The sequence below is a fragment of the Platalea leucorodia genome (assembly GCF_965183815.1).
Source record: "Platalea leucorodia genome assembly, chromosome: 18".
Taxonomy (NCBI): Eukaryota; Metazoa; Chordata; class Aves; order Pelecaniformes; family Threskiornithidae; genus Platalea; species Platalea leucorodia.
The window spans coordinates 6194111-6215458 of record NC_138840.1 but is presented as its reverse complement, the minus strand read 5'-3'; the positions used below and the strand labels follow the sequence as shown (position 1 = coordinate 6215458).

At 49.3% G+C, this 21348-nt stretch overlaps 1 protein-coding gene across 1 annotated transcript in view; it reads right to left on the bottom strand.

The window, feature by feature from the left end:
* Positions 1–3540: 3540 nt before the first annotated feature.
* Positions 3541–21348, bottom strand: part of GRIK3 (glutamate ionotropic receptor kainate type subunit 3) — a gene marked incomplete at both ends in the record, with an annotated part of 121657 nt that continues 103849 nt past the window's right edge. The window contains 5 exons of the mRNA XM_082329383.1: positions 3541–3735; positions 4797–5047; positions 5277–5499; positions 12772–12989; positions 15743–15861. Of these exons, the coding sequence (XP_082185509.1) occupies positions 3541–3735; positions 4797–5047; positions 5277–5499; positions 12772–12989; positions 15743–15861 (1006 nt within the window). The remainder of the gene's footprint in view (positions 3736–4796; positions 5048–5276; positions 5500–12771; positions 12990–15742; positions 15862–21348) is intronic.

Here is a 21348-nt window from a genome sequence, read left to right as displayed (position 1 = left end):
AGTGGTTGCCCAGAGCTGGAGCTGGTTCCCCTTCACATATTCCGTCTCTTTGTGCATCTGTCATCTCGACATCGTACCCAACACGCACTGTTGGTCAACTCCAAACAGAAAAGCAACCCCAAACAAAGCTACCCGCTGTGCCCCTGCTCTTTCTCACAGGAGAGCTAGAGGGAAAAAGCAAGTGATAAAGGGACAGTGAACTGAGGTGACAACAGTTTAGATACAGTTTAATAGCCCAAACCTGTTTTTTCTTTATTTCCTCCTCACTTTTTCAGTCCCTCTGCCTACCAAGCAAAGAAAGGAACCGATTTAAACAGAGTTGGAAGTCAGATGATTTCAAAGATGTGAGTCGCCGATAGTCACAAACAGGTCCCAAAACAGGTCGCAGAAGGCTTTGAGGCTTTGTCATCAGGTCTGCCCCTTCTGAAGTCTCCCAACACATCGCCGCTAAGCGTCAGGCTCGATGCTCCTCTGCGGTTAAACACCGCATGGCTTATGGGCTCCCGCGCTCCCCAGGACGAAGGCAAGGAGTACGCAGGGGAAATGGGAATAACAGGAGAGACTCCAGTCTCTGCTAAGCAGCGTAGCAACAGGCTGAATTAACGCTCGTTCTGGGTGGAGCTGCCCCTGGATTCCCGCAGGAAGGCTGAGGTCTGAAACCAGCTCACCTCCCCTCAGTTCACAGTGAGCAGGAGCTGGCGGGAAGGGGGGAGCCAGCGGTGCCCACCAGGCCGGGGTCCCCAGCGGCTCCCCCCGCTCCTACGTTGCTTTGAGTGGTGCAGAACATTTCCTTCTTAAATGTGTCAAACGTTTTAATGATCAGGATTTAAACAGAAAACCATAACGTAGATGCATGAAGTTAGCTGCTGTCTCATGGCTGATTTATGGTCAGTGCAGAGAGGGAAGGGGAAAGGTTAATCTGTGGGGTTCGGTCTTGCTGGCAGATAGCACCAGGAATTCCGGAGTCTCACCTGTCACTCTGGGCCGTGTGTGAGTAAAATCAAATCAAACTGGTGTCAAAGGTGAATAAACGGGGTGTATGGTATTAGTAATATTTACTTGTTTTAAAAAAAATCTGCCAAGAAGCAAAATGAATGCTATTTTCTGTGGTATTTTACTCTCTCTGGACATTTAAAGCCTGTTTCAGGCTTTGTTTTTCTCTCTGCCTTAATTGTAAAAATCTCTTTCTAAGAGTTTAGAAATCTGCAAAGGGAACGGAAAATCCACTACTCTGACAAGCCTAAGGATTTGCAAAGAAATACAGAAAGAATGGCGTTAGCGTTGGGAAACAGACCCATGCTTCCAGTCTACCCTCTGCTGTAGGTATTTGGTCAGCAAACTATTAAGAATATGATACCTGATGAGTTGGCAGCTTTCACCCCTAATTTTTCATGGTTTCTATGAAAAGGTGAAAGTTTAACGTAAATTCTTTGCATATCTTTACTTGAGTCAAAATATGACAAATTACCTTCTTTTCTTTTGGGTCGCTATGTTGCTTTTTTACATCATGGAAAAACAAAATAAGGACAAATTATATTCTGTGATGGGGGGGAACAGCTATCTCCCCTTGAGCTAATTTGCTAATTCTGATCAGTTCCAAAGATAACCTTCCTAACTGAGCCTCAGAAACAGATGGGGGAAAAAAAAAAATCTGAAATCAGCTACAAACAGGTTTGTTCCTTTGGGCGAGGATAAACTTTCCAGAAAGGCCTTGCAGCTAGGGGAGGGCAAACTGGGTCAGTTCAGCTGCTGGTTCCCGTGGTGGCCGTGGCACCTCGCTACGCTCACGACACAGAGGGCGACGGTTCGGGCTGCAGAGCTCGGGCGCCATCGGGCTGCTCCATCGCCGCGCTGCCCTGCCTGCCCTCCAGCCCGGGGTTTAGGTGGGGGTGCAGGAGGGGTTTCCAGCAGCAGCGCGATCTGCGGCAAGTCACTGTCACCCTTACGTGTGCAAGGGCAGGAGGTTGCTCTTTTCTTCAACACTAGTGTTTAAATCAGAGCTTTTAAGCACCTTTGCAATATTCTCCATGTGATGTTCTGGGTTACAATGGGCAGAGCCGTTTCTGCTTGTTTCCTTTTGCAAGTTAATCCGCAGAGTGTCCCACTGGCCACCCGTGCGGCTCCCTGTGGAGGGACGGAGCCGAGTGATGTTACTCGAGCGTTACTTTAGGTCAGCAGAGGGGTCTTTGGTAATTCTGACTAAATTCATCTGCAGGACCAGCCTTCTGGGTTAAGCAACCTGAAAATAAGAACACAGTTCATGGAAGATTTCTTAAAAACATTTTAGTGTGTGTTCGCTTAAATCACGTGGAGATGCTGCCTGAGGGGCTGCGGTTCACCGGGCAGAGCGCGAGGGCCGTCGGGCTTGGCTGACACAGTGCTGCTTGTCCCAGGCCAGCCCTGGCCCTGCAGGCTGAGACTTCATCTTTCAGGTCTCTGATGCCATGGAGAGCATTTAGTCTTAAACCAGACATACAGTCTTCTCCTGGGCTGAGCGCGAATGCAGCAGAGCTGCGGTTCAGCACTGCTGAATTTCATGGAAATTGATGCTGTGCGGCTCTCGGAAACAGCCCTGCTCCTGCCGCTGCTGAAGCCTGTGGACTCAGCCGCTTTCCATGCTTCTTTGCAGGAGGGACTGAGCTTTGCAGAAAGAGTGAAGGAGCTGAGGACCTGGAGATCACGGTGACACCCTGGGCGCGGGCTGGAGTTTGGCATGGGGCGTGTGGGTGGCGTCACTTGGAGATGGCAGTGGCTCCCGTGCACGCTGCGCTGTCCCATCCCTGGCGAGGAGTTCAGCTCCGTTCAGGCTTACTCGCCCCTTTGTAGTCAGCTGTCTTGGATCTGCTGATGAACGTGTGTGTTGCCTTCTCCCACCACACCCCCACGTGGGCTTCCAGCTGCAGATGGCCACGGCCAGCACGGCTGTGAGGTAAAGGGCCACCGTGAGCTGCTTTGAGAGAAGGCACAGCCTCGACCATCACGGTGCTTCACCACAGGTACCTTTCCCAGACAACGTATCCTAAATGTGCTGTGTATGTCAGTGTGGAATAGATGCTTGCACAGACGGCTGCTCACGCTGCACCTGACAAAGTGTTTCTTTTTATTGCCATGCTAAAGGAGCCCTGCTCGGGGGCTCCTCCTTACCCGCCGAGGGTCAGTTTGGCTCAATTCTGTTTCGCCTCCATGTGTTTTTAGTATGTAAACATCAGACTCCTGGATGGTAGTGTGTTTGGACTCCATGAGGCCTGTAGGATCTAAGTGTTAAAAAAAAAAAAAAAAAAAAAAAGGAACAAAAAATAACAAAAACAAAACAGAAAAGCCCCAAGACCCATGTTACAGTCCGTGCTTTGAAGTTCTTGCTTCTATGCCGGTGATCGATGCAGCTGTGTTGTAAAGGCCTTGTTCTTGAAATGAACCAAACCAGGCTTTTTTTTTTTCTGTTTTTTTTTTCTTGTTTTTTAATCCTTTCTTCCCTAGTTAAGAGTGCATCCAGCCTTGTCTGCTGCAATTCCTTCCCTCCCGCCCCCCCGTTCCCATTCCCTAGGGAAACACAGGTGTCAATCCAGTGTTGCAGGTCATGTTGTCCTTCCCTGGCAGCCGTCGGTCGTTGAACGTGTGCATGTTGATCACGGCGTCCGTCTTCACCATGACGGGTGGCTGGGGCTTGTGTTTGACCCGTCGCTGGCAGGTGAGCGACAGCCGGATCTCATCGGCCATGGCGCTGCAGAAGGAGCGCTGGGGAGAGCAGGGACAAAAAGCACCGTTACTCCTGGCAAAATGTTCTGCTAACCTCTCCGTGAGGAGGATGCTGAAACTAGGCTCTGCAGAGGGCAAGCACGAGGTTTAGGCTGCGTTTAAGGCATCAGCTCTGCTTAGTGGGACGTCAGTGATGCACGGGCGTCTGGTTGACCCCTCTCTCCTTTGGCAAGAATTGTACCTTTGGCACACTAAATCCTGCAGAAAGGCAGAGCTATAGGCGGCTGCTGGAGTGCCGGTGCTTTGTGTGATCCCTGCTGGGGGTCTGGTAGATTTATGTGCTGGGAAACAGAGGGCTATCGAATCCTGCTGGGCTTGCTAGTGGGCAGCTTTCCTTCATCTATCTAGTCCATCACATGGGCAGCTTGCTTTGATTTCTGGTCACGCACACAAATGCACTTTCCACTTACTGTACCATGACACGCAAGGAAGGGGAAAAACATAAAAGCAGTCCTCTTGTTCACGAGCACTAATCAGCCACTGCGGGTGGGATGGGCCGTTTGTGTAAGTGTGAAAAGTTGATAAAATAGCATGAGGCTTCCTGGTGGACCCTGACCAGTTCCTTGAGGCTCTTTGAACAGGAGTGGGGAGAAGAGATGGAGACTTCATGCGTGTATACGTTACGCCTGGAATATGCACCACGATTGCATGGGATAGTGGCGAGTGGATGTAACAGCTCGGAAAGGTTCCTCCCAGGGACCTCTGTCCGTATTTTCATGACTTACGTGTTGGCTTGCTCAAAATTACCCTACAAATGTTTACTAGTCTAGTTACAGAAGCAGCAGATGACCCTGATCACAGCAGACATGATTTGTCCCCTGACCTGAGGCTGTCGGAGCGGGACAGAAGTAATGAGCCTTAGGGAACGGCATTTCGGGGGTGCTGCATTTCACCCCTTGGGCTGTGGGCGCTTGGACCTCCAGGCAGCAGGGGCAGGGCTGAATCCCTCTGCCCATCTCCCTGCCTGTCTCTGGGGTCAGCGTGCAAAATCCTGAACGGCTGGGCTAGTGGTGGTGCAGGGAGACTGAGGAAATCAGTACCTGCTCGCGCTCCGCCGTTTTGCGCAGCTTGTAGATGAACTCCACCATGGCCACGAAGACGGACAGCACCAAGCCTGCTGCCAAAACGATGAAAATCCCACCGATGTTTTGGATGCCCAGAGCGCTGGCCTCCTTGTTCTCGTCCTCAGGGCAGCCATTCCCTCGCCACCACTTCTCCTTCATTACGTGGAGCTTGTCCTCCTCCTGGAGCTGGAGGATGGCAATGGTGATCTTGTCCCTATACGGTGACCCTGGGGAGGGGGAAGACCGTTACACACAGAGGGAAAGTAGGACAAAAATCACACAAAGCAGGGAATGGGTCTGCAGGGCTGTTCAGACTGCTCCTCGGCGGGCAGAGCGTAAGCTTTGGTATTTGGAAATTCACTGTTGGGAGTGGACTGTCTTAATCCTGTCTGTTGTATTTGTGGTAACTAGCCCTCCTCCAGGGCTACCTACAGAAACCCCGCCGCTGTCACTTACCCATGGGAGTCCCAATCCCGTAGCCTTTGGAATCGATGAGCCCCCCGATCTGAGTCAGGTTGCAGTTCCTCTGGGTGATGTACTCGATGGTGGTTGACTCCATCAGCAGGGCGTAATCGGCTGTGAGGGTTCGCTGGATTCCTTCCTCGTTGTTTTTAACAAGTGCTGTGGGTTTGCTGCTCATGAAAGCCCACATTTTTTCAAATGTGGAAATTTTGGATTTCTGGAAAAACGATACCCCCCACCCCGAAAATAAGAATTAGACTTCTATTTGCTGAAGCCTCATGTCTTTACAGTACACGATAATACCAGTTTGAGAACAGATCACAAAATGAGACTATTACCAATTTGACCTTGTCTTAAATATCCCTCTGCTTTCACTGCCCAGCATTGTTTGGCTTCCCATTGCGGTAACAAGAGGCAAAGGCTCCGGCACACGGCGTGCAGACGCTCGGCAGAACGAGTCGCTGCTCCAGAGACCCTATCCTGTAGGTGGAACTGAAGTGTTCCCTCGCTTCGGTAAGGTACAGCGAGACCCTGCCCTGATGCCCTGCAGAACTTGCTCGTGTGACAGGCTATGAGTATATCTGTTTAAATGTATTAGTTTCCTAACCAGAATTTGGTTTATCCTGTAATGTTTTTGCACAATGAGAGAAGACAGAGAACATTTCAGAGGGCATGTTTTTCCCTTTTCCACACGCTCTCTTATATTTTTGTCTTTCCTCAAGCATCACAAGGAAACATGTCTCCTCTGAGATACGTGCAACTGCCAAACAAATTTAACGTATCCATATAAACAGAGGGATAGAAATATTCAAGGAGATTGTCTTACGGCTAAAAATAAACATGGATATTCTTTCACTATCAGCAGGCATTCTGTTAAAAAAGGAGGAATATGTTTTCTAGCTTACTATTCATGTGAATGTTTTTTTTTCTTCTTCTAGAAAATGTGTTGGGTGAGAAGAAATATCGTTATTTTATGTCTTGCCATAGCATTTGAAATATACCATTTATCTACGACCACCTTCTCAATTGTCTCTATGGAGGTTGCCACAAAAGACATAACCGGCTCTGGTCTAGAAAGACTCCCCAGGAAAGGCACAGCAGCTTTCTCCTGACGTACCCCCTTCGCTGGTCTCTGTATGCCCGTGCGTGAATGTAGCTCTCGTCAAACCAGCTCTTTACATCCAGCTGAGCTCTGGAAAAGCACTTGGATATTGAGGCTTATGTTCGTGCTGCTGCCTGCTCCTTTATGTGCCATTCTTTTTTTCTGCCTAATTTCTTGTTTTTCCTAGGCCTCTTATTTTATAAGAGGCAGCTTCGTCAGCCAAAACCTCCTCCTCCACAACCCTACTTAGCAAGAGCCTGAAGCTGGCTGATAAGTTGGAGGGGCTGGTAAGTCTCTGGGCTTTGCCTTGCACACGGGTAACTGCTCACCTGCAGCTGCACAAGGAGTCGCTGCAGCAGAAGCTGCGCCTTCTGGTTTAGCTGTCGTTCACCTCCGTTTCAGGTCTCTGTCCTTCTGTAAGCAAGCAGGAGATGGAGCCCCAGCCCATCCCAACTGCTGCTATCACATCTCCCCCTCATTTTCAGTCTCACCCAAAACATGCCAGCATAGGTTCTTCTCATAACACCACTATAAATAAGGGTAAATTAGCTAAGAAAAAAAGACCCTCATAATGCTTTATATTTCAAATGCTTTGCCTGTCCACCTCCTTTTTTTTCAGCATATTTAACAAAAATTGGCACGTGGTTTAACACCCCAAAGTTGGTTAGTACAGCACAGTGACAAAGGCTGTTCCTCTGCCTTTAACCCTGTGGGCTCATTCTCCTGACTGAAATAACCACGGACTCATTTCTTCTCAGCTAAAGCTCATGCTTGTTATAATCCACTTGATGAACGTGCGGCAGTGGATGTGCCGGAGCAAACTTCATTCAAGAGACAGGATAATCTCCCTCGCTTGAAAATCTGGGCCAGTGCCTGTAAGGTAGATTTGTGGCATCTATCAAACCTCAAAGAGCAGCAAGAAAGGGAGCCTCCAAAAGGATTATTAAATATCTGTGCATTACAATGGGTAATTGAAACGAATAGCATACTCGACTGGCTGATAATGACTTGTTTAACATTTATATAGTTCACACCACAGGCCTCTGGGTTCACTGGCTCTCCCGTCCTCGCCTTCTCTTCCTGCATTTAATGCTCCTTGGGTGTTGACACAGAGCTCTTAAACAACATCAGTGTTCTCCCAGTTTAAAGCATAGAGCAAAATAAACTGGCAAAAAATCAATAGGCTGCATTTAGTAAAGCTAATAGGACTTGCATGAGGCATTGTAGCTCTTCAGGCAACTTAAATTACATGAGACAGGGCTCCCTGGAAGAGAAAAAAGACTTTTCTCTTCTTAAATCACCGTTTCTGACCAGCTGAAAGGACTTAATTGTATTTTGAAATGCCATGAGGACCCCAGCTTTCTCAGCTCCGGCTGTGCTGCTTCGAGCCCCCTCTGGGCGTCCTGGGTGGGGGGCACCCATGGCGGGGCGAGCACCCTCTCTGGCTGGAGCACAGCTAGGCGAGGGCTCGCCACGAGGCCAGAGCTGCCTGTCGCTGCTTGCTCGTGCCTAATGAAACAGCCGAAACAGAGACCTGGCAACGCGGGGCTGAGCCCCTCAGCAGAGAAGGGCTGTCACCCCGCAGCAAACGCTGCTGGTTGCAATGGCCTCATCTTCCCCAAAGACAAGGCTGTGCTGGCTCCTTCAGGCAGGGCAGGGCAGGCCCTCGCTGCAGGCAGGGCAGCTCGACACACGTCTCCGGTCAAGGCAATCTCAGGCTCTCCCCGTAGTCTAAAACCTGCCACCTCCTCACTGGGAATTTATTTCCTATTAGTTTCTTTAACTTAGCTAACATGAGGTAAGAACACTCCTTTTCCAAGTGAAAATTCACCAACTGTAATTCTGCGCGCAGCACTAGCAGTTTGATAGACCTGGCTATTTGTTAAAAGTCCAATTTAGAAGCAATTGTCAGTCATTGTGAGAGCAGTCGTCAATGAAAAATTGCAGGAGCAACCGTGGCGAGGAGTGTACAGTGCTCCAGCTCACACCTCGTTCTGGAGAGCTTCGACCACTATACATTTTTTCCGATTAGGGGAAAAGTTGTTCCTTCCTCCCTTTGCTCCTCTCAGAATACTTCAGCCGTACTGCAACGGTGGTCACTCAGTTATGGGAATTTATGGGAAATTTCTCTCACCGGCAAATGTACCATTCAAATAAGCAAAAACATCTTAGTAGTAATTTAATAAGCAGTAAAGAATGCACATAAATTGTGTTTGTTTTGCTGGAGGTTTTTTTTTGTGTGTGTGTATACATTTTGTTTTGCTGCATCTCTGATTTTACAGCTTAAGGAATTTACCTTAAAAAAATCCTTACTGGGGTTAGTTGCTGGTTTGAACTGATATTTGCTGCGCCGTGGCTAGGCGCAAATTTCGTCTCTGTGGAATCACCATTTACTTTTATGGGCTGCACAAAAGAAATCTGGGTCGGGGGCAGGCAGAGAGACCCCCCTGCCTCCTCTGTGGGCTCCCCAGGTCCCCCTCAGTGACAGCTTTGCCGTCAGAGGCAGACGAAGAGGAACTGCTTGGTTGCTCTGAAGCATTAAGATAAATGGCCTGACACTGACTTCTTCCTGGCAGAGAAATTCCAGAGTCAGGAACTCTGGAACGTTCGGAATGATAGAGATTATTGCTAATAAACAAAGGCGGCAGTTTAACGCTGCTGATCAGCGCAGCCCTGGTTCACCCCACGGGGATCGTGTCTCCCTCCCGCTTACACCTCTCCCACCGATTCAGGTGAGTGGAGCTTCTCCTCGTTTTGGTCAGGATAAATAACAGCAGAACCTGCTCTGCTGTCCTCTGCATCCTAATAAAACCCTGCCTTAGTGCTAAATGAGATGCGTGTATGAAAAGGCGAGTAGCAGCCCCTCTGAATGCAGCAATTGCAATGACGCTGAGAACGCCTCTAAATTTGTTCTTTGGAGTCATAGCTCAGAAGCTACCTTTAATAACCAATGCTTCAAGACCAGTCACCCAAATAAATTAATGGAATAGTTTAGAGGAGCCACTACAAGGCATCTTGCCAAGACATATATGCTTTTTTATCAGTGAAATTGGCAAGAAAGTAACTTTCGGGCTTAAGATTTTCAATTCCAGCCTGTATGAAAAAATAAATTGATTTTCACCAACTGAAGATACTTACTCTTGAGGATTTAACATTTCTGTATGAGTGAATGTATACGTACACACATACACACGCTCTCACACTCGTACTCCAAACTGCACATTAAACCCGGCATTTGTTCAGAGAGAGACAGCATCCTTTGCAAGATATGAAGGATTTCTGGCATGATTTATAACGAACGCTAGATGCTGCTCCTAAATTAATTGATCTGTGTTTATTCCTGTAACTCGATCTGCATTGCCAGGGAATAAATAGCTTCTCAAAAGTTCTTTTCATTAAGTCAAAATCTGCCAGTACAGTTGGTAAAACTCTCTCTGCTGCTTCCCGTCTGCCGTAGCTGGCCAGCTCAGCTGCACAGGCAAAAACCTTTGTGGGAGCAAGATCGCTCGCTGCGGGTCTGCCCCAGAGATGCCTTTTGGCTTGGTTCAACAGGGAAGTTCTGCAGCGACTCCGGTGAGCTCGGCACGAACCCTCGGTCAGCCTGACCACGGGCAGAAAACGGGTTGGTGCTTTGGGAGCCATCTCAGAGAACAGTGTGCAAGGCGTTTGCCTTCCTCCTGTTTCCCGTTGCTCCCTAAGCTCAGCTCCGGGATCGTGCTCTCCTCCTTCGGCCCTAGATCCCGCTTTGTCAGACCTCCCAGGTGCCGGGAGGGCCATGGACCCAGGCGGGGTTCAGTGAAGGACAACGATGGCCACAGTCACCAGTCACAGATGAAGGGGCCGCAGGGCCCAGGCCGCGGCCTGGGGGGGTCAGCGTATGTGGTTTGCAGCTTCTTTAACAGGGAGAAGCGGAGGGCCGAGTTCCTAATGTGAGGGGAACGACTCTGGAGAACAGTCACACAAGGAGCAAGGTAGCAGCGTGGGCTAAGTCCTAGTGGATAATCCACAAAATAGGTGCAGTGGGGGATCCCAGTCGGGATGCTGCCATCAGCCTTTTGTCCCAGCGATGACAGTCTGTTCAGCAAACTGCAGGAGTGCTTGACCGCCAGATCTCCAGGAGCTTTTCACGAGCAGCAGTCACGCAGCAGCTCGCTCTCTCCTGATAACCCCCCTTTTAGCAGAGCAAAGGAGAAGCCTTGTGCAGTTCGCCATTCCTTCAGTCCCACCCGTCCGGAGGGAGTGCGGATCCTCAGGGACACCAGCGCTGCCCATGGCTCTGTCCTCCAGACCTCTGTGCCGTTTGACAGATGTCCCCGTGAAGGTGGCGCTGGCAGAGCTGCCGTACTTAAACCCCCGCGGCATTTGCCCAGTCATTTGACAAAGACCTCGCTGAGGGGTGGGAGAAGTTCTGGCTCTCCCCTATTTCTCTGTACACAAAGGACAAGGGAACATAGGATCCCACACGAGCGCTCTCACTGCTCCAGTAATTGAATGCTTGTCAGAAGGGACACCCCTGAGAATTCATCTCCAAACAACAATAAGAAAGAAAAAGGAAAATACACTGCATCAATAAACCCTGCCAAATGCCCCTTAGAAGCCTGAAGAATGATTCTGATGGATAATGATCTGAAACAATAAATATACTGTGTCCATGATGGTTTTTAAAAAAAGATGGTTTCCTTTTATTCCCATATAAAACTCTTATTGGAAAGAGTAGTTAAAACACAACAGTAAAAGTCTGTCTTTTCCTAATAGCTGTTATAGGTTTATATTGCTTTTGGAAGGCAACGTATCACATCTGACCATGCCAAAGACAAAACTGCACGCACCAGCTCCAGTGCAGAAAGCAAACTAACCAGCAGCAACCTGCTATTCTTTGCAACATTTTCATTTCCCAGAATTAATTAAAAGTCAAACTAAACAAAATCCTCCAGGTTTCTTTACCAATCTGCGCTCCTGCCTGGCAAAGTAAGCATAGAGATTCGGAAAGTACAGTGGCTCCTTAATCAAGTCCTAGCCAAGAAGAGTTGCGGAAGAATGCCGATGTTTCTTGTTGTTAAGATTCAGCACAGTGGCCTCCTTTAATGGGTCTTGGCAATTAAACTGCTGACGGCCTAGTCTAGCTGCCTTTACACTGTGCCTATTCAAATTATTGCGGTATTCCAGGCACAACCTGCTTTTCAAAGCATGAGCTATGTCTGTCACTTTGGCCCATATATTTCCTTCTGAATTAGGGTGACCGGGGGGAAGGAATATTCCCCAGTGCTGCTCGCAGCAGAGGTGCGGGGGGCGGCAGCCCCAGGCTCTGATCTGCCGCTGCTCCTCTTGCCTTGCTGACAAAGTGCCCCGGGAGAGCATCGGCATCGGCGCCGGTCGAGCGCTGCAGCGCTGGACCCCGAGCTCTGCCCGGCGCTCCCAGGGGAGCGTGGCCGGGGCCCCGCACCGCCTGCATAGGTAACTCCATAACTCCAAACCTTTTCATAAGGCGGCTTTTTGAGTTCATTGTTGAAGTCAAAGTCTCCAAGCCAGGGTGATCGTTCCTTAGATTAATCACCCCTCATTTCTATGCCTTTATTCTCTCACTCTTTTTTTTAAAGTGTGTTTTTACAGGCCAGCTGTGGTTTTAAAGGTCTTTTTAAGTCTCTCAATTTCTTTCCATTTTTGAGGCAAAAGTGAAATATGAATGCTCTTAGCACCCTCCTCTGTAGTGCTGGCTAACTTCTGAAATTAATTATCCTTTAAAGGGAAGAAATAAATGTAATTTGATTCTGATGCATTGATGGCGTTACCTTGCACAGAGTTTTGGAGGTTAATAAAACTTGACTGCGCTAATGTGAATACCTGAAGGACAAGAAAGATATTTCAGCTGTAAAAAAATACTGGTTAGGGAGGGCACTTTGCAACATCTGTCCAGCTTTAGGTTTCATTTGTTGTCTTCTCTGTCCCCGAAGGCTGGCCAGGTCAGCCTCAAGGGCTCTGTGGAGCCGTTACTGCAGAGACAGGGAAGGAGCTGCAATGGGAAACAGGGAAGATACTTCAGGGAATGTAAGATTTTTCTGTAGGGCTTTAATATAAGATACACCTGCCCTGTTGTGCCTAATATATGCTTTGTTTCAGGGTGTCTGAAGCTGAAAAATCAATATGATTTTGTAAATGTGACTTCAATTAGCAATGGCGAGAGGAGAAATTAGCCATGATGTGAATCTAGGTAAGCTAAACTGACAGGGGTCAAAGTCTCGACAAGGATGCGAGACTGAAACACCCTGCTTATAAGGAGAAGCAGTGCTGGCTTAGGAGGCTTTTTGTCTGGTTCTTTGTCCTCCCTCCTGTTGGCCTGAGAACGTCGCGTCTCTGCCTGGATGGTAGAAAGCCTTTGCCTGGTCTCACCTTGAAGAAGGTCATAGTAGCTCCATCCTTCACTGCTCCGTACTCTATTTTTGTCTGCTTTGCCAAGTCATCTGCCGAGTCGATGGGGGATTCCATCCTCTCCACCGTCAGGAAGGCGGCAAGGTTGGCCGTGTAGGACGAGATGATAATTAGGGTGAAGAACCACCATATGCCACCAATGATCCGTGTAGACAGTGCTTTGGGCATCAGCTCAGAGCCTGGAGTGGGAGACGGGGAAGGAGGAGGAGGGAAGAGGAAACAGAAAGGACCTGTTTTATATATACATATGTACATTATATATATACATATATAAGAAAAGGATTAGGTTTTGCTGTCAAAACTGTAATAGCTATGCAATTAAAGCCAACTGTTTTTGAGGCAAATTATCCAGACATCTTGCATGCAAGGAAGTCAGTGGGGTTTTTGTAGCGTGTGCAGAAAAACCCTCTCCCTTTATTGCTGACCTTGGGTACGGTGCACAATTTAAAGGAAACGTTCAAACTGAAGTAATTAACTAGGCTGCTTTTATGAGATTTAAATAGCAAGCCATTTATGAACTTTTATGAGTATTTTGTTCTGCCATTTAAAAAGTGCTTTGGTTTTATATGGATTACTTTTCAAAGGACTCACTCTAGGGAGTGTGTTCAAATACACAAGGTTTAAAAAAAAAAATCAAACAGCGAGAGAAAGGAACTATCAGGGTCCAGTACTTTGAGTACTGGTTAGAAGTAGGGAAGCAGGAGACATTACAGCATAAAAGGTGTCTCGGGTCTGGAATGACTTTTATTGAGCAGACACGAAGGACTAAATGGGCTGTGCTATTTTTGTAATCGCCCAAGACACCTTTTAAAGCCAGGAAAGAGCTCTGGGTTTGAAACAACTGCGTTCAGAGGATATATCCAACCTGGAATTTGCAACAAAGATTGGGCTTTGCAAAGCAATTTTAAGCAGTGTGGCATCAAAGCATAGCATGGAGCGTGGCTTTTCTCCGGCGTGCAGCAAGGAGGCACGAGGAAGCGGAGGAGCCTTGGATATCCAGGGCTGCTTCCGTTCTTCTCAAGATCCTGCTTCTTTCCCATCCCATCTCTTGCCCTTTGATGCATTGGACGGTGTGACATCAGTCTAGCTTTGAAATATTTTTCTTCTTAGATGCAGAATAGAGTTAAAAAGAATACAGCTCTTTTCATTTATCAGTATCTGATAAGAGGATGATTCATCCTGCTAAACCCTCTTGCTGGGAACTGTCACTGTCCATCAGGGCAGGCGCGATCTGGGCAGAATCGCTATTACAGGCTGCAGCCGCGGCAGCAGGAGGAGCACGGAGCAGCAGCACCGTGTGTGCCACCAAGCTGATGCTGTGGTTCTGGGTAGAACCACTGATACATGGTAAACTGAAGTGTGACAAACGTTTGGCATTTTCCACTTATTTCTATTCCTGGATTTTCTGCAATTAGATCACAGCTGAATTTTTTTCCTGATGCAGAGCTGCTCACAAGCTCCCCCTCTGCTGTCTTCCTAACAGATTTACTCTCTTCGTTCCATCTATATATATTGCGTTTGCCCTATTCCATCCGCATATATGAATGTAATCCCATCTATATCCCATTCCTAAGGTCCCTGTCATTGTGGTATCTTACACTAGTAACGCTGAAAACGTTCAGTCTCGCACGCAGCGGCTGCCGGGCAGAGCTGCCTGGAGGAGCTCCTCGCCATCCTCCTTCACCCAGCAGCCTTTGCCCTGTGCTGGAGGGAGTCTCAGGCCATTTCACAATGTGCAGAATGACCAGATGAGGATAAAAATGGAGACAAACCAGAAGGCAAGATGCCCCGTCTTCTGTAAAAGTTGATTTAAAAGAGAGCGAGTCAGGACAGAGATCCTGAAATTAAACAAATTGCTTCAATTAACAGAAGCAGGAATTTACAGAATCTGTGGGATGCTGTTGAGTTTGGTGGATTAAACAGCTGAGTGAGATGAAGGCAGCGCTCCTCCTCGGGGCACGGTGGGTGGGTGCTCCTCCGTGCGCACAGCAGCAGGGCACGTGCGAGCACGCCGCCGCTCCGTCATCTAGCTGTGTGCTTCCAGCTGGCAGGCTCAGGAGCTGCTCCTCCTGACACCTGCCAGAGCGTGCACGCTTCATTAATAGTAATTATTGTTATGCAGTGGCACGTGTGTGCCGGCAGCCAGCTGCAGCTCGTGGGGCTCTGCCTCGCGGGGCGAGCGATGAGTCCGTCCCCGGAGCTGCGGGGTGAGCTGTTGGGATGGGGGCTTTGACCCGCAGAAGGCAGAAAGTACAAATAGAAGCAGGTGTCAAAAAAAGAAAAAAAGAAAAAGACTGAAAAGCTCTGGCCTGCTCTGTCACAGAAGAAATCGGATGGCTTTCTTGGTATAAAAGCCTTGGACCTTTTCCTGGTGCCCCAGACAGGGCTTGGCCCTGGCACGTCCCCCTCTGTTTCTCCATCCCTGCTCTGCAGGCGATCCGGCACGGCTCGGTGCGCGTCTGTGTGGAAATGAAGTTCAAAGCGAGCGAATAACAACAAAGGCAGTCACCAAGAGCTCCCGAACTGCAGATCACAGCCGGTTCCCCCGATGATATTAGTGTCTCATTAGCCCTTTGCTGGCCTTGGCCCCAGCCAGAGGCCGCCTGCCGCGCAGGCAGCTCCCCGGGGCGCGGCTCCCTTAGGCGCTGCCGTGCCGCACACACATCTCCATCAGGAGCAGCGGGCGCCGAGCGCTTCCCAGCACAGCGGGTCCCAGGAGGTGCCGGCGGAGAGCTGCCTCCCCTCTCCCGCACCTCACCGCCTTTCAGCGGGGAGCTGTGAGCCAGTGCTGACGAGCGCTTCTGCGCCTGTTCAGATGTTTTATCTTGTATCTGCTGCCAACAAAATAAACTTTAAATGTAAAAAGCCATGACAAAAGGCCTGCGCTGGAGAACCGGCAGGAGGGTGTGTGGGTGGGGATGCGCCGCCGTACCTTGCTGCATCAGCGCTCCCATCCCAAACCAGAAGCTGTTCAACAGGGTGAAGTTATTCTCCACGATGTCTGATCCTGGGTTGCAGGGATGAGCATCGTACCACTCGTATGGGCTGAACCTACAGCGGCACATGGAAAGCGAGAGCTCGTTAGTCGGGCTGTGGCATGACAAGACCCTAAAGGAATAGGAAAAAAAGAACGTTAATACATTTTGTGCTGCTGTGCAGGGCCTGCTGACTCCTTTGGTTGTGCGGCTTATTAAAGAAAAAGATAAATTCAGCCAAGACTTTCAGAAGTGACCAGCATGGCTGTACGCCCCATGTCCTGCATTGCAGACAGCAAGGAAACCTGGGAAGCGAGGTCCTTCTGAGGTATCTCAGGTTGCTTCCCCAAAGCCTTTGGTCAGTTTGGATCATCTCTGCAACCCGACATCACACGACAGCAACTGGAGCTCATGACTACGGGCTGGGATGCGGTGCTGGGATGTGACCTCTAGCCTGAGTATGGAACAGTTCCAAAACATGGGGAAAAACGGCATTTCTAGATCGACTGAGGAGAGATGCTGCAGTGGTTCTGCAGCGGTAGCTGGGACAAACCACGGTATTGCTGGGGACTCTCCTGCTAGTGCATATGGGAATCAGGGTGGGATTTAGCTAAGTGAGAAGCAGAACTTTCCACCGTCCTGACAAGCAGGAATCCTGCGCAGGCAGGGCACCAGCACAACAGTGGAAACTGGTGTAGGTTCGCCGTGGGCTGCCGCGATGCTCAGCCCTGTTGCAGGTGGTGGGAGAACACTTATTCCCTGCAGGGACGAATCTCCATGGATGGCCCTGCAGTTCTTGGGCAAAACTGAGGGAATTTTCTATCATCGTCTCTCTGCAAATCCTGCTAGGATTGGTAGGCAAGCACTGCTGTGAACATAGCTCTCTTAGCCAGGATCTGGGGAGGATGCTCACCAGGAGAGACGCTAATATTTTTAGAGCTGTTTATTTACATTTTCTAAGAGTCCCAAATTTTGCTGAGATTAAATTAAAAACATAATTGGTATAATTGCTTTTGAACCAGGCATTAATTATCATCTTCACTTCCTTCTGAAATCCCTGTAGCTTCACAACAGCCCTTTCTCAAAGCCCAGCCCACAGTTTGTATTAAGAGATATTTCTCTCTGTAATTCTCTGGCAGATGCGCTGCTACCCAAGGAGATGTCGTCTTGCTTAATTTCAGACAGTTGGGTGTATTTGGAGAAAAGAGCCACAGTTCTCTCCCAGGTGCCCCTCGGCACAAAAACTCCCCAAGCAAACAGCTACCCCCGCCTCTGGTGTGTGCAGTCGCGCCGCGAGGCTCCCCTCGGAGCCCCACGCGTGGGGGCATTCCACGAACACGGAGCCGCGGTCCCCGGGCACACGAACCGAGCGGGGCGAGGCAGAGGAGGGTGCCTGTGGGGAAGGCCCCATCACAGGGGATGGATGAGGTGCGACACGCAGGACTTGTGGATTTAGAAAAGTTCATTCTAGGTGCATCTGTGCCACTTTGTGCTTCTATTTTCCCCGTGCAAGACACAGGCTAATGACCTCTCCTTTCTCCCCGCTTTTATCTTGCCTTTCTGCAGCGGGGACCGTTGCCCGCTGTGGGTTTGCAGAGCGCAGAACCAGAGGCCTCGCCCAGGCTGCACCCTGACGATCCTGCTTGCTCGTCCGGGTAACGGCTAGGCTGTTCTTACTGCCCACCTCCCTCTGCTCTTTTAAATATGAGAAAATCAGAAAGGAAAACAAGAATCAGGCTGAATTCAGACCTGGCTTTACATGCTGCCTATTCCCTTAGACTTGCTGTAAATTTATGCCAGAGGTGTATAAAGGATGGTGCTTAAGCCCTTTCTGTCAAATAAAGCCAGAGTTCAAGAATTAGATGAAAACTTTTTTGGGCTGCCAATGAAAGAATATGAAACGGAAAGGGAATTGGTAAGATCAAATGAGCCTGACAAGATGACACACTGAAGAACTTCAAGGTCTCTGAGTGAAAACCTACTGGTGCTGCTCAAATTACACAGAAATATTCAGAAAGCCGCGAAGCAGCGACAGAGTCTTCAGCGCTTGAAAAGCGAGTGGGCCCATTAGCAGAAACAGAGGGGTAACGAAGGAAGAAGCGAGCGGAGCTCGTTGACCCCATACAGCTGGAGCCATAATAAATGGGGGCTGCTCAGGATTCACCATGCGCTGGCTTCCCACTTCCTCAGGTGCAGAATGGGGTCCGAGAAATATTTCATCAAAAACTATGATTATTTTCTTGTCTCATCTTGGCCTTTTTGGCACAGAAACAGGGGAGCGTTTCAAAGAAGATTGAAAGACCTAACACAAAATACTTTTGAGTCTAAATTGCATCTCCAGAGAAATTTCTTATGGATGACCCACTTCTCGTTGCAATTAAAATAAATATTAAACCCACCCGCCCTGCTGTGCACCCAAAGATGATTAGCTGTAATTTGAAGGCCGTATGAGTCTGAGGAGGGGTGACAGTTCAAACCAGCCAGCTGCACAGCCCACGTGCAACCTCGCCCCAGCGTCACCAGACAAATTCCCCCCACGAAGCCTTATAAATTGCTGGTGTTTATGGCTCTTTGGGGGCTGGGGTGGTTAGGAGCAGAGGCTCCATCAATAACTAAGAACGACTGATTAAAAGGGGAGATGGATCAAATACATCCTTTGCCTGCCTCTAAATAGTCCCTAAGTTGGTTTTAAGTGGCATTGACCTATGATTATAGTGTCGGCAGAGGACTCTGGTGCCTAGTTCAGGAGACTCATGTCTTTGAATTAAGGCTTTGCTATTTTGGCTGTGGTTTTCTCCTGAGAATTGAATTTTAGAGGCCTTGCTGGGGTCAAAAGCAGATAGTTTCCATTACTTCTGAATGCAGTAAATATTTTCCCTATGAAATCTCTTGCTTTTCATTTCTATGTGTTAAAAGATCATTCCTGCAGAACCTTAATTACTGAATACTTGGTGTTCTTTAAAAGAACAGGAGAGAAGAAACGTCAGGAGCAAAACACGTGAAAAAGAAACTGTAATTGCAGTATTTTATAGCTTCAATTTCAGCCAAAAAGTAGCCTGATAGGAAAAAACTGTTGTATTATATCATAACTGCTATGACGTAGAGAGATTATGAGGCTCATTTCAGGTCATTTCAGAACAAAAACAAAGACTAAACCACAATTCTTCAGGTTTTCATCCCTCAGCACCAGCCACAAAGCCCGGCACAGCAAGAGGCTCAGACCCGCTGGCGTTCATCGTGCCAGGGCAGTCACCGAGGGGTGTCGGAACAGACACTCGCTGCCGGAGTGCGACTGCCGTGTGTTCGGGCGCACGCGGGGGTCCGGGTTAGCCCAGACCCCCGCCTCTCCGGGCAGCGAGTGCCCTCCAGTGCCGGGCAGGGCGGGGGGGTTACCGGGCCAGTACCGCGGCTGGGGTGACCGACTCGCTGGATCAGGGCAGGTGCTGCGTGCACATCGCTGCCGACGGCAGGACGGCTTGCCCTGGGTGCCCGAGGCGGGGCAGCCCCCTGGCTCTCTGAATGGAGCATCTAGATTTTTCTGTCTGTAAAAAGTGGCTTCTAAGGTCGGGGGGCTTCACATCGGGGCCTGTCCTAGCGTTTCCTTCAACCTCTCCTCAGTGTTTGCTGCAATGGATTTCACGCACAGATACAATTTGCACATTTAACATGGGTTGAAAGTGGGATCTGGACAATTTGGGCTGGATTTGGCCATTATATGAGTCAGGAAAAATAAACTCATAAATGTAAAATTGTATTTGAATTGTCATTCTGAGCCGCACAAGCAGTCTAATCCTTTATGGTATCAGAGCCAAAGACGTTATGGCAGCAGAGCCCATCTAGCTATGTTCTGCATGGCTAACAGAGACGTAAAGTGAAGGAGTTCTATCAGTCATCGCAATATTTTTCCTTTTCGTAATTACCTCGGGTTCATTTTCCCAGATGAGTATCCTTTCCTGCTGAGAGCATCTAGTTCCTCTCTGACACAACGCAAAACCACTGAGGACCTCATCCTGCCCCGCTGGAGTCCCCGACAGTCCTCCCAGGGGCTCCAGCTGGGGCAGGACAAAGCTGGCAGCAGTGTTTTGCCAAATGGTCCTGCATTTTGTGTGCATTTTGTGCCACTTGCCCAGCAGCGCTGCCTGCCTGCCTGCCGGGGGGTCTGCAGGGCAGAGCTGGCGGGAAGGTGGAGCGATGTGTTAATGGTAGCGCAATGCTCAGCCTCTTCTAGTATAGAATCACAGAATCGTTTAGGTTGGAAAAGACCTTTAAGATCATCGAGTCCGACCATTAACCCAGCACTGCCAGGGCCACCACTAACCCATGGCCCTCAGCACCACATCTCCCCGGCTTTTAAATCCCCCCAGGGATGGGGACTCAGCCCCTGCCCTGGGCAGCCTGGGCCAGGGCCTGACAGCCCTTTCCATGAAGAAGTTTTTCCTAATATCCAACCTAAACCTGCCCTGGCGCAGCTTGAGGCCGTTCCCTCTCATCCCATCGCTTGTTCCTGGGGAGCAGAGACCGACCCCCCCGGCTCCAGCCTCCTTTCAGGGAGTTGCAGAGAGCGATGAGGGCTCCCATACAGTAACACCAAGTCCTACCGTTCCTGTGCGTTACACCACCTGCTTGCTGAAATGATCTGTTTGGCTGTTTTTATGCGTTGCTGTTTGTACTGCAATGCTGAGAGCCCAGGCCTGTGCTCCCAGCGGGCACTGTGCAAACAGCCTGCAAAGCCATCCGTGCTCAGACAGCTTCTGTGGGACCTCAGGAAAGTGCCTGGAAACCTGGTGTGTCTCCGTTTGATAGAGGTGCATTGCAAAGGCTCGGGAGGAGAACGATTGCAGTTAAAGTCTTGAACATGGAAGGCCTTGTGTGTCCTCTATGAGTGAACCGCAAGCTCTCCGGCTCTGCATCTCTGCAGAGGAAGGATCAGGCGACGTAGCTGCTTCGCCATCCCAGATGGTTTGGAGCACTACTACTGTCTGCTAAGCTGAGTTTACTTTGACGACTGCCGTTATGTGTAATTAGGATATTACACAGTAAACTCAGGAAATCATCTCTAAATGCCTCCGTGGACCTGAGGGATGTTGAAAATTGCAGATTTGTTGTAAGACGAGTGTTAATGGATTCTGGTTGCTGCAGTTTCGTATTTAATCTTTACTTTGACTATCTGATTGATGTCAGTGGATTGGAGAGAAGCTGGTTTCTGAAGGATGCTTGGAGGAAAACACAGCACGGCAGCCTTTGGAGGGAGAGGGCCTACGCATAGCCCCGGACCGAGGCGTGGGGTCAGCAGGGAGGTTTCCGAAAGCACCACTGGCATAACTTGAACTGGAAGAAAGGAGAAATGCGTGTCTGGCTGCAGATTGTGCTTAGGAAACTTCCCCGGGCATGGCGTTTACGCAAAATATTGAAGCATCCAGCGAGGGCTGCGCGTGGCCGGGAGGGCGGCTGCCCGGCAGGAGGGAGGCGAGTGCTTTGTTTTGGTTTGAAAAGGTGGAATCACATATTGAGAGCAGCCCTGGACTGGGTGTCTCATCAAAGACTCTGTGAAATTAATAACACA